Source organism: Saimiri boliviensis, chromosome 6, assembly GCF_048565385.1.
Source record: "Saimiri boliviensis isolate mSaiBol1 chromosome 6, mSaiBol1.pri, whole genome shotgun sequence".
Taxonomy (NCBI): domain Eukaryota; kingdom Metazoa; phylum Chordata; class Mammalia; order Primates; family Cebidae; genus Saimiri; species Saimiri boliviensis.
Genome location: NC_133454.1, coordinates 127,560,893 through 127,578,356, shown reverse-complemented (window position 1 = coordinate 127,578,356; position 17,464 = coordinate 127,560,893). Strand labels below are relative to the sequence as shown.

The 17,464-nt window shown below is 55.6% G+C and overlaps 1 protein-coding gene across 2 annotated transcripts in view; it reads right to left on the bottom strand.

Moving 5' to 3' along the window:
• Nucleotides 1–17,040, bottom strand: part of LRP5 (LDL receptor related protein 5) — a 135,465-nt gene extending 118,425 nt beyond the window's left edge. The window contains exon 1 of one of the 2 annotated variants that reach the window (XM_039471336.2): nucleotides 16,800–17,040. In XM_039471336.2, the coding sequence (XP_039327270.1) occupies nucleotides 16,800–16,881 (82 nt within the window). In that variant the 5' untranslated portion in view covers nucleotides 16,882–17,040. Of the gene's footprint in view, nucleotides 1–16,130; nucleotides 16,336–16,799 lie in introns of those variants that run through there. The other variant, XM_010351921.3, reaches the window with a different exon arrangement.
• Between the last annotated feature and the right edge of the window lie 424 nt (nucleotides 17,041–17,464).

Below are 17,464 nucleotides of genomic sequence, written 5' to 3'. Positions count from 1 at the left end.
GCCACCGTCTGCCAATTCCTAGTTTTGCCTGCATGAAATTGAGCAGGTTAATTTGACCTCTCCCAGCCTCAGTTTCTTCATCTATAAAATGAGGGTGGTGATGGCCCCCGGCCCACAGGGCAGCTGGAAGGATTAAAGAAATCAAACATCTCTTACAGCCCGCCTGGCATACTGTGATACACAAATGTGAACTATTTTTATCTATGAAGTCTAGATTTTATATCTTGGGTGTTCTAAAGCGGGATCCATTTATTTAAAAACAAGAATTTTCACTAAACATATACCCCATATAAAGCAACCCCTTGGAGACTACTCTTAACTCAGGCCAGTATGGGAACTACCTAACTACAGGCTTTATACAGGTCTCCTGGCTGTCCTTCAGATCCAGCTAAGCTGGTGCTTTTTTTTTTTTTTTTTTTTGAGATAGAGTTTAGCTCTTGTCACCCAGGCTGGAGTGCAGTGGTGCAATCTCAGCTCAACACAATCTCCGCCTCCCGGGTTCAAACGATTCTCCTATCCCAGCCTCCCGAGTAGCCGGGATTACAGGTGCCTACCACCACGCCCAGCTAGATTTTGTATTTCTGGTAGAGACGGGGTTTCACCATGTTGGCCAGGTTGGTCTAATGAACTCCTGACCTCAGGGGATCTGCCCACCTCGGCCTCCCAAAGTGCTGGGATTAAAGGCATGAGCCACCACACCCAGCCTAAGGTGGTACTTGCAAAGTACTATGCATGTGTGTGTGTGCATGCACACAGGTGGGAAGGGGGGGGCTCACGGATCCCTCAAGAACCCCACCCTGCAGTCTCAAGTCATGAAGCGGCAGATGGAGCAGCCGAGGAAAGTCTGTGCCCCATTAGACTCTGGAGAAGCCGCCAACTCTACCTCTGCACTGGGTCCTTCAGACTGGGATACCCTTTGGGTGGGGGCCAGCATTTGATGCAAGACAGACAGACATAAAAGGAAAAGGGTGAGTTCGACTCCAGGTACCAAAGACAGTACCAAGTCTCAGAGTCCACAAACGCCAGGCAGACGGAAGCGTTCAGTGTGAGGCCACACTGCAAACTCGAGGATCCAGGGACAGAGGTGCAGGCAGGGGTGCCCCTGAGCCAGGACCCTGCAAATTACCACCATGGGAAAGGAGCTGCCAAACCCCCGACAGTCGAACAGACTGGCACAGACCCGTGGTTTCCACCGAGGTGGGAGGAGGTGGGACGTCCCAGCCCCTCCCCCATGCCTGCTGCAGAGGGAAGCGGCCGTTTCCCCTGTGTGGTTACAAAGATCTCATTGTTCTTCCCCACAGAGAGGAAACTGGAGGGCTGAGCTCAGAATGCATTTTGGAATTGGCAGAAAAGAACATCTGGGAAAGGAAACACATTTCAGAAACAAACATACCTTTGTACCAGCTTTTATTTTCTTTAAGCGTTGAAAAAAATAATAATAATAAAGCCATGTCAAATTTATCATCACTCTACAAAATCCCTTTATTGAGCAAAACGTGGCGGCTCTGCTTTCAAATGATCTACTGTTCCTGGAAAATTGCAGCGGCGTGGATGCCAAGACCCAAAGGCCGCCATCAGCAGCCAAACAAAAGACGCCACCTCGGGCTCCATGACACTGTCCCATGCCAGGGAACTGGACAGATTCGGGGAATGCCACGGCTTGCCTTTAACCCCTCGCCTCCTGGTCTCAAGGGCTGACATTCTTTGAGGAACTGGCATTTCTTAGTTCTAACTATGTATGAGGGTTCGGGAGCTGCCTGCAAAGTCAGTGTTGAGGATGAGCTCTGATTGTCTTGGAATCAAGCTTAAGTGCCAGGTCTGGAAGTTAAAAGGAATCTGGAGAAGCTGAGCACTAGGGTTCTGCAGGCCCTGAGTGAACTCTTCCACCAAGCATTCACTGTGGACTGACAGCTGCGAGGGGCTCTACAAGCAGGTGCATGGGATGAAACTGACTCCCTCCGGGGGAAACCCAGAGGGAAGCTCCCTCTTTTTCCTAAGGCGCCTGGCCTAGCTCCACGGGTCCGTACCTTCCATGCCTGCCATACCTTCTGAGTCTCGTGCGGGAGCCACTCCTGGTTCCTGACTTCACTCAGTCCTCACAGGAGGTGGAACTACTGTCACCCCACTTTACAGATGGGGAGACTGACCCACAAGGGAACTAAGAAACCCACGCAAAGTCACACTTGGCTGATCAGTGACAGGTAAGATCAAATGCCCAGGTTCTTTCTGTAAGAGTTAAATTGTTTTCACGCTGCCTAACGGGGCAGCCGAAAGACCCCTGGATATCTTTGCAAAAAGCGTCAAGCACAGGAGCCACAGCCAGTGGGTCAGATCCATGGAGGCCTGGGTGAGCCTGCCTATACCTGGAGGGATGCTTGTCCCCTCTTGACCTTCATCTGGGGCCCCTCAGAACTGTGGCCTCCCAGGACCTCAGCACAATCTCGGTCCCATGCTCCAGGACAAGCCCTCTGTCCCCGGGACAATGAGGAAACAGGACTAAGAGAGGCTCACTGCCACCCAGCACCCATGCTACCCCTTCTCAGGGGGCAAGAACTGTCCTGGGAAGGACGCAGATTTGGAGGGGGAGCCTGGGAGGCCAGCGAGGCAACAAGCCTCTCCTGCTCATGGGTTGGGGGATCCCACCCCAGACCTCCACCCTGCTGGGGTGGGCAGGGACAGGCAACACAGCTCGGCGAGGGCAAGCGCTGGCCCTCGCCAAGGGCTTAAATCCCAACCTTGGCCAGAGCAAGGGCAGGACACATGGGCTCCAGCCTGGCCCCACCATTCCTGCACACCACCAGACAAAGTCCACGTTCTCCTCAGCTGGGTGTTGATATCTGCAGGACAGGGGCATGGGTGTACAGAGCACTGAAGCCACAAAGCAACCTGGAGTGAGACTCCAGACCTCCCTGGGGACCCCTCCCCACCATGAGGGCCACGCAGGCTTCTTGTGTGCTGCAGGGCTCCAGCGTGGAGACACACGTCTCCTACCCAACCAGGCTAACACTCCTGTAGCCGGGCCTTCCTACCTGGGCTCACAGCTGGAGGGTCAGGAGCGCAAGGCTCTGCGGGGTCTGCTCTCATCCCAGAGGCAACAGGGAGCCACAGCAGGCTGTAGGAGAGGGTGGCACCCCCCTCCACTTCAGAGACCCCACTTGGCACACAGACTAGAGAACACATCTCTCACTAACCACCGAGTGCCAACTGGGCACAGGGCCTGGTTGGCAGAGCGGGGCAAAGGCACTGACCAACCACGATCAGAGCGAGGGAAGCCGTGTGGGCAGAGACCTCAGGCAGAGGGGGATAGACCCTGGTGCCGGGCTGGCCCTGCCTTCAGCAGTGAAGCTGACTGGGGAGACGCTAATGCAGGGGACCAGAAAAGGCTGCTGGTCAGTCAGGGGGAGCCCCCCACAGAGGAAGCAGCCAGCCGAGATGTAGAAGGCAGGGTCTCGTCGACAATGTCCTCTGAAAAGGAGAGGCAGGGACCGCTCTGGCAATACCTACAGATAAATGGGCGGCCCCCCAGCCCCCAGCCATACCCTCTGACGAAGCAGAGGCCCCTGGGGAGGGGCACCCACAGGTACCTGCACCTGTTTCCCCGGACCCCCGGAGCCCACCTGACCCCATCCCACCAGGGCTTCAGCTACAAAATAATCGCTGAGGTCAGCTAGGCAAGGACACACACTCGGTACTGACTGAACAGGCTCCACGGTCATGAGCGCAACCCACAGGCCACGCCCTGCACAGCTGAGATGGTTTCAGCCAAGCAGCCTTTCAGCGGAGTTGAACGAGCCCAGAGTCCCTGGCGGGTCCTCACCATGGAGTAACAATTGAGGTGCGATGGTGACCCTAACAGCTAACCGCCACTGAGCCAGGCCCTGAGCTGGGCACTTTCCAACACCGCCTCTCCGCAGCCTCAGGATGAGCCTGTGGGAGCATAAAGACCATTCCCTCTTACAGATGGGGAAACTGAGGCCTGGAGCAGTTAACATGCTTGTCCAAGACTGCAGTTAGGAGCGGGACAGAGAAGCAGGTCAGGCCGGAACGGGCGTGGGGGCCTGCACGAGCTCCTCTGGAGGCTGAGCAGATAGGCAGCCCCCAGGACCCTGACCCTGCAGCTTGCCGCTGCCCCTCAGCTGTTCCAGCAAAACTCGGGGTAGGGGAAGGAGGCTGGGGACACCTCAGGTGCCCAAAACAGCAGCTTCTGCTTAGAGACCAGCGCTGCATAGTGACTGCTGCCCAGAAGCATACTCCAAGCCACCTGTGCCACCTGGGGTGACCTTCCAGCATGCCTTGGTGAGCAAGCTGGCCTTAGGTACTGCGGGCAAGGAAGAGCAGAACAGGGCCCACCCATCCTCCTCACATCTACACAAAGCAAGAGTGAGGCACTTCAACTGAGTGCATCCCTCTTGCTCAAGGGCCTCACGGATCACAGAAGCCGGGGCGGGATCCCAATTCTGCATTCCTATCTGCCCTCTATCCTGCTCTGCCAACACCAGCCAGTGAGGCTGGGGGCATCCACGAACCTGTTACCACCTGGACCCCAGCCCACTGGGAGAGGCCCTAATCCCTGACTGTGGTGAGATCAGATCACTGGTTAAGTACCCAAAGGAGCCTTGGTGAGGGAGCTCCAAGGGGGGGAGGTGACGGGCGTGGTGGTGTCACAGCCTGGGCTGCAGTCCACCCTGATGGAGGGGGTCTGGGTCAGAACTGGGCTGTGCAGGGCACAGGAGCCCAGAGGGAGAAATGGTCACCTGGGGGTCTCTCTATAGGGCTACCTGGACCCGCAGAGACGAGCAGAGCAAGGAGGCCGCCTGGAGCCCAGCACCTAGCACCCAGCGGCCCAGACCCAGCGCCTAGCGCCCAGCGGCCTGGAGCCCAGCACCTAGCGCCCAGCGGCCCGGAGCCCAGCGCCTACCACCTAGCAGTGTGCCAGACCGGCCTAGATCCCAGCTATCTCACATCACCCTTCAAATCAGTCATGCCCAACCCAGGGCCCTGCAGCCCAAAGGGCCATGAAGGTAGACTGGGTCCAAAAAGGGCCTTCGACACTGAGAAGCCAAGCGGCACCTCCCCAGCCTCTGCTCCTAGTGGGACCCGCTCTCCTCGGCCAGCAAGCACAGCTGGATGATGAGCAGAAGGGGCTGGTACTTAATAAACGTTGTTTTCTTAAGAGGATAAAACTTTTCAAAACAGGTGGAAATTTTTTTTTAATTAAAACCGGCGGCCAAAAGCGGGGAAAGTGGCCCCTGTCCCGCCCTCCCGCCATGAGCCGACCTCCGCACAACTCAAGCTGTTCGCTGCCCAGGCGTCTGCTGAGGCGCAGGGGGCAGGTGAGAGTCCGTGAACCCTCGGCCAGCTGTGGCTCTCTGGAGCTCTGCCCCCGGCCATTGGGGGACAGGCCGGGCAGCCTGGGGGCCACGGAGGGCAGAGCCCAGCCGGTCAGCATATAGGTCCACACTGGGCACATGGTCTCCGAGCCACCCCTGTGAACGCAGCTCTCCCTATTCTAGCCCACTAGGTCCCGGGGATCTGTCCCACAGGGTGATACGCTGTCACAGACCAGTACCGGAGCCACGGCCTGCGGTTCCACCCGAGGCCAGGTAGTCGCCTGCTCCACAGGCACAGACAACGCCACACTGGGGGCTGCTCGGTGGCAGGGCAGCTCACAGCACCAAAGCCAGCACATGCCCGGAGCGCCCTGCAGGGCAGGTCAGGAGTCCCTGGCCGCTCGCTCTTTGTAACCACAGCTGCAGTGGAGCCTGCATGGCAAGGACTGAGGTGGCAGTGGCCACAGCAGCTGAATGAGTGTCCCAAGGGAGCACAGCCCAGGCCCAGGCATCCTCTGGCACCACAGCAAATTCCCTGGGCCCCTGGGCAGTGGCCAAGCAGCAAGTGCACGAACTCCCGGGGGCACAACCTGGGAGGGTGATGTTCTCTTCATGCCCCAATTCTAAAGAACCCATTAAAAATATCACTCATTCAGTCACCTACTCTGTAATTTTAACTCAAAAGTACCAAAGTAGCCAGGTGCAGAGGCTCACACCTGTAATCCCAGCACTTTGGAAGGCTGAGGCAGGAGGATCACTTGAGCCCAGGAGTTCCAAATCAGCCTGGGCAACATGGCAAGACCCCATCCCTACCAAAAAAAAAAAAGTTTTTAAAAAAAATTATCTGGGCATGGTGGCGTGTGCCTGTAGTCCCAGATACTCAGGAGGCTGAGGCAGGAGAACCACATGAACACGGGGGAAGGTCGAGGCTGCAGTGGGCTGTAATGACACCACTACACTCCAGCCTCAGCAAGAGCGAGACTCAGTCTTGAAATAAATTTTAAAAGTACCAGGCTGGGCGTGGTGGCTCATGCCTGTAATCCCAGCACTTTGGGAGGCCAAGGCAGGTGGATCACCTGAGGTCAGGAGTTCCAGACCAGCCTGGCCAACGTGGTGAAACCCCATCTCCATTAAAAATACAAAAGTGTGGTGGTGGATGCCTGTAATCTCAGCTACCCAGGAGGCGGAGGTTGCAGTGAGCTGAGATTGTGCCACTGCACTCAAGCCTGGGAGACAGAGCGAGACGCCACTCAAAAAATAAATAAATAAAAAGGACCAAAGCTTTTTAGTATAAACACTTATTATTCCATAATTCCTCTTTGGCACGATTAAAAATGTTTACATAAAGGTTTTTGGAAAACGGTGAGAATGCCAAGTGAAGGATGCGAGCACCTGAGCCCGCGCCCCCGCCACGACATCTCATGAGTCTGGGCTATAGGGGGTTGGTAGGTGCCATGTGGACCTGGGATTTCAGTCAAGTCCCTTTGGGGTACACCAGGTTTCTCACATCCCAGAAATATGGGCTCTTACTGCAGGAGGAGAGGGATCCCTCACACTTGGCCCCAGAAGCTTTATGTCATTAGCCAGACAGGTGTTCTACAGCCTGCACTAGATTTGGGGATGGCAGAGGGAGCCGATGCCCAGCAGAATTTGAGCCACAGGCGGTGAGAATGGGTAGGATCTGCTGCCTGGACAGATGAGGCCTCAGAACAGTTACTGATCATCTACCAGACATCACACTAGAGGCAGAAGGACACAAAGACAGCCCCTGTCCTCAAAGCCCTCCCAGGCCAGGTGGACCACAGAAGGTTCCGGACGGATCTGGCCAGAGAAATGCCCACACCAGGGGCAGAAGATGGGCAGGCCTACTCAGGGCAGCATGGCATGCCAGGCCAAAAAGTTCCGATGCTGGATTATGGGCACAACTTTCTGAGAAAAGAAAGACACGATGCAAACTACTTCAAGAAAAATTACTCTGGCCAGAGCATAAGATAAATGGGCAAAGGGAAGGTTCCAGAAAGCAAAGAGACCAAGTAAAAGCTGATGTCATCTGCTCTGAATCTAGCCTTTCACAGAGTATGCACTGCAGGACTTGTAGGTGAAGCCTCAGAGCCCAGGGGGTCTGGCTGGAGGGGAGGGTGGGGGTAGGCTTTCGGGTGGGCAGGGGCAGAGTCGGGGCCTGTGTCTACAGTTCGAGAAAGAACAGGCATGGATGTCAGCTCAGAGGCTCCAGCTGCAGTAAGGAGGCCAGGGCAGCGCGGCCACACCCACATCCAGGCTCCTTTTGGGAACCAAGTTCACTCTGGGGGAAAGTTTGGAGAAATGACCTTTACCCACAGAAGCCAAGCCCTAGGACGTGTCTTGCTCCAAAACCACCTCATACAGTGAGGACATGAAGCTTCAGGTCCCCTCAAGGAAACAGTCTACTTCTTCCTGGCACAGAATCCAAGGTGGCCAGAGCCTGAAAGGCACCCAGGACCCAGCCCGGCGTGTTCCAGCCAGGACCATTCGCTTGGATAACTATTAATGCCCCATTGAGCAATTTCCTGAGAGCTTTGCCAGGCAGCTACTGCCTCCCCATCTGGGCTAATAGAGGGATACATCCCAAGGAAGAAATGAAAGGTGCCCACATTTTGCTCTGGAAAGCACTAGGGGAGGGGAGTGATAGTTAACTCAGTAATTCTATTTGCCCTCAGGCTAATGCTAAAATTAGAGTGCATTAGAGTTTCTTTCCTGAGCGGACAGGGGAGTGAGCCGGGGCAGTAGGAGTGTCTCGGGGAATTCGGCACAAAGGGCACCTCCAGGGCCCTCCGCAACTGTCAGCAAAACCCACAAATGTCAAGGCCGGCTCCACTGCACTCGGCAGATGAATCCACTTCCACAGCCTGAGACCGCCAGCTCATCAGAGGCCACTTAAAATCCAGCCCTCTGACACCTCTTGGATATCACCATTTACCATCCCCGGATCAAGAGATCAAAGGATGGCACCTGATAGGATGGCTCTGAAGTTCACCACAAAAAAGTAAATGTGCAAGAAGAGCCAACACATTTTTTTTTTCTTTTTTTTTTTTTTTGAGACGGAGTTTCGCTCTTGTTACCCAGGCCGGAGTGCAATGGCGCGATCTCGGCTCACCGCAACCTCCGCCTCCTGGGTTCAGGCAATTCTCCTGCCTCGGCCTCCTGAGTAGCTGGGATTACAGGCACATGCCACCATGCCCAGCTAATTTTTTGTATTTTTGGTAGAGACGGGGTTTCACCATGTTGACCAGGATGGTCTTGATCTCTTGACCTTGTGATCCACCCGCCTCCGCCTCCCAAAGTGCTGAGATTACAGGCATGAGCCACCGCGCCCGGCCCAACACATTTTTTGGAAAGGACAGTGAGGTGGGTATTTGTACAACTGATCTCAAAATATAGTCTGATGCTTCAGAGACGGAGACAGCAGCGTTCCAGTACCGAAAGACACCCACAGGCAGTAGAGAACAGGGAAGGTTCTGGAATCAGGACCCAGGTATCTGTGGACCCTGCACATGAAAGGGCAGGATTTTCAATGAATGGACAGAATTGACCATCCTACCAAGGTGTTGGACAACTCCCTATTCACTGTCCAGACCCCTACTTCACGCCATATACAAAAAAAAAAAAAAAAAATCAGAATGATGTCTGAATGTAAAACACAAAACAGTTAACACTCCTGGAAGAAAATAATGGAGAATATAATATTTATGAGCTGGAGAAACAAGGGATAGGAAAAAACCCATAGGGAAAAGGAGAGGTGTGACTACATGAAGCTTTTTAATGCCTTTATGATAATGTACCGCCAGAAAAAAGGATGAAGGACTAGCTACAGACCAGCAGTGAAATCTGAAACAAACAGAAAAAAAGAATTAAAGTCCACACCAAATAAAGACCTCCCACAAATCAATCAGAAAAAGACAAACAGGCCAGGCATGATGACTTACGCCTGTAATCCCAGCACTTTGGGAGGTGGAGGTGGGTGGTTCACTTGAGGTCAGGAGTTCTAGAGCAGCCTGGCCAACATGGTGAAACCCATCTCTACTAAAAATACAAAAATTAGCCAGGTGTGGTGGCGCACGCCCGTAGTCCCAGCTACTTGGGAGGCTGAGCCAGGAGAACAGCTTGAACCCGGGAGGCGGAGGCTGCAGTGAGCTGAGATGACAATCATGCCATTGAACTCCAGCCTGGGAGACAGAGCTCCGTCTCAAAAAAAAAAAAAAGAAAGAAAAAGACAAAAAACAGAAAAATAGGCCAAGGATAAGTGTAGGCAATTTGCAGAAAAATAAATACCAATAAACCAGAAATGAGGGTTGTGCAAGTCAAAACGTGTTATAATTTTTAACCAAACTGGAACCAAAGAAAATACCAAAAACCAAAATCTGGTAATTGCCAGCATTAGAGAGGATGTAGGAAAGCATGTGTTCTCATAGATGCTTGCAGGTATGAATTACAGCCTTTTAGGAGTTAGGTATGTATGTGTGTCTGGACATGTGTATGTATTTGAGCCAGGGTCTCGCTCTGTTGCCCAGGGCAAATCTGTTGCAGGGGCATGATCATGGCTTACTGCAGCCTTGACCTCCTGGGCTCAAGAGATTTCCCCACCTCAGCCTTTCAAGTAGCTGAGACTACAGGAGTGGGCAACCATACCCAGCTAATTTTTTAATTTTTTTGTAGAGATGGGGGGTGTCTCCCAATGTTGCCCAGCCTGGTCTTGAACTCCTGGACTCAAGTGATCCTCCTGCCTCAACCTCCCAAAGTGCTGGGATTACCTGGGTGAGCCACCATGCCCGGCCTCAGTATCTTTAAAAACATAAATGGACACTCTTTGACTAGGAATGTATCCCGTAAAAACACTTATACACATGCAGAGACACACGAGCATGCACGCCTTATAACAGCAATGAAGCCTGGAAAAACTCCTCAATCAGGTAAATGCTGTAAAGCGCACCTGTGTACCATGAAATGGCAACTGGCTTTTAACAAGAGCAAAGATACAAAAATAAAAGTACAAAGTAGGGTGTGGTAGCACACGCCTGCAGTCCCAGCTACTCAGGAGGCTGAGGCAGGAAGATCCTTTGAAGAGTTGGAGGCCAGCCTGGGCAACAGTGAGAAAAAATAAAATTAAATAATAATAATAATAATAAAATAGGTGGAGCACAGTGGCTCATGCCTATAATCCGAACACTTTGGAAGGCTAAGGTGGGAGGATCACTTGATGCCAGGAGTTCAAGACCAGCCTGGACAGCAAAGCAAGACACCCGTCTCCACAACAAATTTTTAAAAATTAGCCAGGCAGGCTGGACACAGTGGCTCACGCCTGTAATCCCAGCATTTTGGGAGGACAAGGCAAGCAGATCACTTGAAGTCAGGAGTTCGAGACCAGCCTGGCCAACATGGCAAAACCCCATCTCTACTAAAAATACAAAAATTAGCCAGACATGGTGGTAGACGCCTGCAGTCACAGCTACTGAGGCACAAGAATTGCTTGAACCAGGGAGGTGGAAGTTACAGTGAGCTGAGATCTTGTCTCAAAAAAAAAAATGAAGGAGCCAGGCGCTTCAGGGTGAGGGAGGGCACAGAAGGAGTGCCTCTTCTGAGGAACTCTCAATCCCTAGTGGTCCAGAGGCCTCAGGATCCTGAAGGAAGAAAAATGTAAAGCCCCGTGCTAGAGGAGGCCACGGAGATTGGAATCAGCTCATTCCATTTTACAAAAAAAAACGAAACTGAGGCCCCAAGGCCCCACAGGGAAGAGGGAGGGGGCTCTGAGCCCTGCGGAGCCCTGGATACCTGCAATGGGGTGGAGTGGAGCCTGAGCCGCCCCCACTAGGCACCTTCTTGGGAGAGGAGCCATTATCATATCCTTGAAGGGGCCCTCGAGACCCCACAAAGGCTAAAAACCACTTTCCTCCTTGAGTGGACCTTCACCTCAGTTTAACCACAAGAAAGATTACATTAAGGCCAGACACAGTGGCTCACGCCTGCAATCCCAACACTTTGGGAGGCTGAGGTGGGAGGATGGCTTAAGCCCAGGAGTTCAAGACCAGCCTGGGCTACACAGTGAAACCCCATCTCTACAAAAAATAAACAAAATTAGCTGGGCACACCTGAGGTCTTAACTACTTGGGGGCTAGGGTGAAAGGATTGCTTCAGCCCAGGAGCTCTAGAGGCTGCAGTGAGCAGTGACTGCATCACTGTACTCCAGCCTGGGCAACAGAGCAAGACTCAAAAAAACAATTAAATCTCAAAAAACATTACATTATGGCAAACTAAAAGCAGATGTTTAAAAAAAAAAAAATATATATATATATACATATATATACATATAAAATTAAATACACTCCAGTAAAGCAAATAAGAAAATATCCAGAAAGAAAAATCCCCCCACTCTCAAGACAACTTCCCAGGGGGTCCACAGCTGGAGGGACAGAGAACAGTGTCTCTATGGCAGAACCTCCAGCCCATGAGGCTCAATCAGAAAATGAGGCTCCTGGCATGCTGAGAGTAAGAGGCACAGCAGCCACGGCTGTGGCACACGAGGAGCCAGGCCACCAAAGCCAATTGCCCCCTATATGCGTCAGGCAAACCAGGACAAACTGGAAACCAGAGACTGGAGCCGGAGCACAGGGGCCACCACACAGGGCTTGGGAATGAGCAGGGACCTCGGAGCGCCACCTGGGTGCATAAGAGCTGCCCGTCTGCACATGCCTCTGCATGGCTTAGGGGCACAGGGACACCCCACCCCCAGCCCAGGAAGGCAGTCCCCCCACTTACCCAGGTGGGGCAAGAAAGGACAGTGCCAGCATCCAGCTCGGCTCCTAACGCAGAGCTCTGGGCCCCCTCGGGGACAACCAGCACAGAGCTCAGACCCCAAACATCTTCACCCACCTCCTGGTCCCCACCTAGACAAGAGTGCTGGGGACTGGCTCTCAATCACAGCCTCGGGGGCCTCTTCAAAGGACACTGAATGCCCCAGGGCAGGAGCTCTTGGCCCTCAGCTCCCTCACCCCAGAGACCAGCTCTTGGGACCCCACCAGCACATGCAAGGTGGACAACATTGTCCCAATTTTGCAGATGAGGAAACTGAGGCTGAGGGCCAGCACGTGGCTCTCTAGAGCTAAAGAGAATGAAGAGAGCAGCCAGAGCCAGCCAGTGGGTCCCTGGGGCAGGCTGGTTGCAAGCCACAGCTGCCTCCGCCTGTCACACTTGGGCTGCGCTGCCCCCAGGACAGCCCTGCAGAGCGGCCTGGCATGAAGCCCACACCCTGCTGCTTCCTGAACAAATAAGTGAACGGGGCCACCAAGCCAAAGAGTTGGATGCAGCCCCAGCTCCCGCGAGGGCCTCCCCAACAGACTCCCCATTTGGAGATCGCATTAAGTGTCCTCGAGGCCTCACAAACCACAAATGTCCGGCCATCTCACGGCTTCTGTAACCTGAACTTGGCCCTTACTCTTACCCTCCCAGCACTCCTCTCAGGGCCCAGGCCCCTCCTCCGAGAGGCCAGCACTGACTCCCCAGATCCTCCCCATCACCTGGCTCGTTCCCGAACCTTGGCAGGAAGGTCTCAGGCCAGATTCTCCCACTGGCCACCTCTGCCAGGATGCATGTGCCCGGCTCAAGCCGCTGGGAGACGCAACCAACCACGATCAATCCAATCCGTGGATGAACTGACAAATACAACGTGGTCCCTCCATACAGTGGAATATTATTCAGCCACGAAAACGGCTGAAACAGGCCGGGCGCAGTAATCCTAGCACTTTGCAAGGCCAAGGTGTGTGGATCACTTGAGGTCAGGAGTTCAAAACCAGCCAGGCCAACATGGTGAAACCCTTGCTCTACTAAAAACACAAAAATCAGCCAGGCGTGGTGGCGGGGCAGTGCCTGGAATCCAAGCTACTCAGGAGGCTGAGGCAGGAGGCTGAGGCAGGAGAATGGCTTAAACCCAGGAGGCGGAAGTTGCAGTTAGACAAGATCAAGCCACTGCACTCCAACCTGGGTGATAGAGCAAGACTCCCTCTTTAAAAAAGGGGGGGCGGCTGAAACAATCATAGGTGGTACTACTTGGATAACCCCTGAAGGCAGAGCCACAGAGGCAGAAAGCAGACTGGTGATCACTACGGCATGGGGGAGAGGGACTGGGAAGTCACTGTGTAATGGGTACGGATTTAATTCTGCGGTGATGGAAACGTCCCATAACTTGATAGAAGAGATGGTTGTAAACATTTTGAGTATACTAAATGCCTGCCTTGTAGACTTTAATTTTACATTATGTAACTTTCATCTCAATTTAAAAAAAAAAAAAATCAACTCCACCTTTCACCTAGGAAACATCCAGCTTCGGCGTGCATTCCCTATCCCTCCTGCCTAAAGCCTTCCAGAAGCTTCCACTGCCTTCTGGATCACAACCAGACACCACAGCATGATCTGGCCTCTAAGGACCTCTCACAGGACACCCTAAGGCTGAAGGCACACCCTGGGCCCACCTCTGCAGAGCTGCACGGCTTGTCTCGCCGTCCTCCCTCTACATGGGACGTCCTGACTGCAGGGGCCAGGCATTATCTGCCATTCTGTCGCATCCAACCCCAGCACTTCACACGGTGGCAGACACCAAAGCAAAACAGCAACAACGTTACACAGGGCCAGGTGCACATTAACTCACTGAATTCATGGTAGGAGGGATTCTTATCCCCATTTTATAGGTGAGAAAACTGAGGCACGCAAAGCTAACGTCAGCTTCCCAAGCTTCCCAGCACAGCAAGTGGCCAGGCTGGGATCAGACCTTTGACACAGGTGCTCTGTCCACAGTGCTAACTACTCCTGCCCCCGGGGGCTGCAGCAGTGACTGAGTCAGTCAGTAGACTGGATGTCCAAGGTCACACAGGAAAAATCCAGACTATTGCAAAAACAGCCTCTAGACTGGCCGGGGCCAGCGAGATCAAGGACTCTGACACCCAACTGCGCTCACTGCTTTTCTCTGGCCAGTCCCAGGGCCTGTCCCGCACCTGGGCTGGGAATGGAGCTAAAGGTCTCACACAGGGCACTTAGGGCTCCACACAGCCTAGGAGGAGAGTGGGGCGAGATGACAGAAACGAAGTATGGTGTCCGAAGTCAAACAGCTACCAAGCATGGAAACCCAGCTGAGTCTGACCCCCAAAACTCCCTCAGCCTTGCCACCGGGTCGCTGCAAGGGAGAAGGCAACTCGGAGGCCTCACCTGCCTGCACCCCCACCCCCCACCCCTGTGTGTGAGTTTTACTAAATGCCTGAGCAGTGACACAGCGTGGCTGAAATTAAACGGGTTCCAAAAACGACAGGAAGCACGAGGTGCATCTGCCCAGAAAAGTGCTGAACAAATGTTGGATGGAGTTCACCGGGGAATTTCTTGGAAATGAACAGGGGAGTTAAACGCAGGGGGCCCTGCTTTGGAGGGGATTCTCAGGGCGCTCCACACTGGCACTCCGTTAACCCCACTCAGCCCTACTGGGCCCTCCCAGAGGGCTGGGCCTTGGCCTTGGGCATCGACAGGAGGCGCCTCCCAGGGGAGAGGGGGTGCCTGCTAGACAGGCCGGCCCTGGAACAAGCACTCGGGTCTGGGAGGAGAGAGGCCTAGGGCTTGGGAGCTGGGGAAGTTCTCAGCGCTGGGGCCACTAGAACAAAGCCATTTCCTTGGGTTCGCAGCTTCAAATTGCCACAGGAAGCAATAGGGAAAAATAATCTGCTGCCCACTTACTGGCTTCGCTGGGGACCGAGATACAGATTTTCTGTAACTCACACAGAAAATCAGGGACACAACATACAACGGTTCTGCAGAAAGATTCCTCCCTTGCCTTCCATTTTAGGATGGGATCACCACATTCGCTGGGGCTCCCAGGCCTTGCGCCTAATGTTAAAATAATCAACTCTATTTTTGCCTCACACACAACTCAACTCCACAGCTGTAATTCTTTCTACTTAGGGGCCCGAACCACATGGACGACAGGCATTTGATTCCAGCAACATCACCCCAAAACGTGCCCAAAACCCAAAACTGCAATGAGGTGAAAGGCAACATGGTCGGCTTAGAACCCCCCCCACCCCCACCCCCCCACACACACACTTTAAAACAGCTTCCCTAAAATCCCTTTTGCCTTTGATCCAGGCATTTCCGGAAAAAGGAGAGGCGCTGGCCTGTGCTCCCTAGATACTGTGACTGTTTTGTCTTCACCTTGTTTTGCTAACTCCAGACAAGGCCCCAAAATGTAAACACGCTCCTGAGGCAGATTTGGTGTGAAACTGTCCACAGAATCTCTAGGCTTGGGCCAGAGGCAGGAGGACTTGAAGCAAACGCCAGGCTCTCCTGTTCCCCACTGCCCCCCACACCTCCAGGCAAAGGCTGCAGCCTGGGGGATGAGACTACAGGGCCACCCCGCTGCACCATCCACCATGGAAATGCTCGGGGAGACAGCTGTTTGCCTTAAGGAGGCCCAGACAAAGGGGCCCGACGTCCTCCCGCTGAACCGCCGCAGACAGAACAGGAGCCCCGGCGCGCACTGGCACTAGCGGCTGTGCCACTTGGCCGGCCATACTCCAGAAAAACAAAACACGCACATCCGAAGAGAATGATTTAGGTAGCAAGAGGCTTGCTTCAAAAACCACATGGCAATCTCCAAATTAAAAGAACATGTGTAGCGTTTCACAACTGCTTAAGTTTCCTGAGTCCTCCTGACCTCAAACTCCACCCCTTGGGAAATACCAAAAGTTGGAGAGAAAGTTCCCCGGCCCTACCTCTCCCCACGGGCGGCCCTACCTCTCCCCACGGGCGTGTACCACTGAGGCACGAGCCTGCCTCCCCACCGCCCCGCGCAGCCGACCCGGGGAGGGGCGCCATCTGGGGCCCCGGCGGCCACACGGGGCGTTCGGGGTCGCCCGGGCACCTGGCAGGTGTTCAGTCCGCCTGGAAACCCACGGCCACGCGGCTCACGGGGGGGCAGCGCCATCGGCCAGGCCGCCCCGCGCCCGGGCTCAGAACTTTCTCGCGGCAACTTCAGCCCGTCCGCGCAGCACGCGGGCCAGCCGCGCGGCCGCTAGAAACCGGCTTTCGCGAAACGGCTCCCCGGGCCAGGCCTGCCTTGGGCCCCAGGTCCCCGCGCGGTGCCCAGCCCGGGCTCGGCTCCCGGCTTCTTCCCGCGGGCGGGGCAGGTGAGGACCCGCCCGCGCCGCACCTGGCGGAGCCGGCGCCGCCCGCGCGCCCTCCTCGCCAGCCCGGGACGCGGCGTCCCCGGGAAGGGCCCGGGCGGGGAGACAAAGGGCCCGCGCGCTGCGGGGACTCCGGGGACGGTGGGGTGGGGGGGGTCCCCGGCGCGCGCCCCGACTCGCCAACCGGCTTCCGAGGCGGCGGCGGCGGCGGCGGCGGCGCCCGCGCACTTGGCCATTGTCCGAGCGGCCCGCGGCCCCCGGCCGGCCCGCGCCCACCTACCCGCGGCGGGGGCCGGGCAGCCGCACAGCAGCAGCAGCAGCAGCAGCAGCAGCCACGGCGGCCGGGGCGGCGCTGCCTCCATGTTGTCCGGCGGCCGGACGAGCCCGCGCCGCGCTCACTCGGGCTCCATGGCGCGGCGGCGGCGGCGGCTCCTCGCGCGGCTCCCGGCGCCTCCGCCTCCCCCCTCGGGCGCCGCAGACCAGGACGACTGGGAGGAGGAGGGAGCAGGGCGCGCGGGAGCGGAAGCCGCGCCGCGTCTCCGCCCCCCGCCGCCGCCCGCGCCCCCCGCGCCGGCCGCGCCCTCCCGCGGGCGCCCCCCGGAGCCGGCCGGCAGCCCTGGCGGCCCCAGCGGCCCCTCCCCGCGCTCCCCGCCCTGCCTTGGGGGCGCCGCCGGGAGGCTCGGCGCGGGGCCGGGGCGCGGGTTTCCGCCCTGCGGGGTTGGCCCGGCGGCTGACCGGGGCCGGAGACAGATATTCCACCTGTGGAGCCTTTATGAATGGGGAAACTGAGGCAGAGCGGGTTTGCCCAAGGGCACACAGCGAGGCGGTTTTAGGGAGGGAAGCCTGGGGCTCCATGGGGCGTCCAGGACACTCGTTCTCACCTGTGGAGGGCAGAGGAGGGGACGGGACAGAAGGGCATGAAGCTGGCCTGCTGGGAGTAGAGGT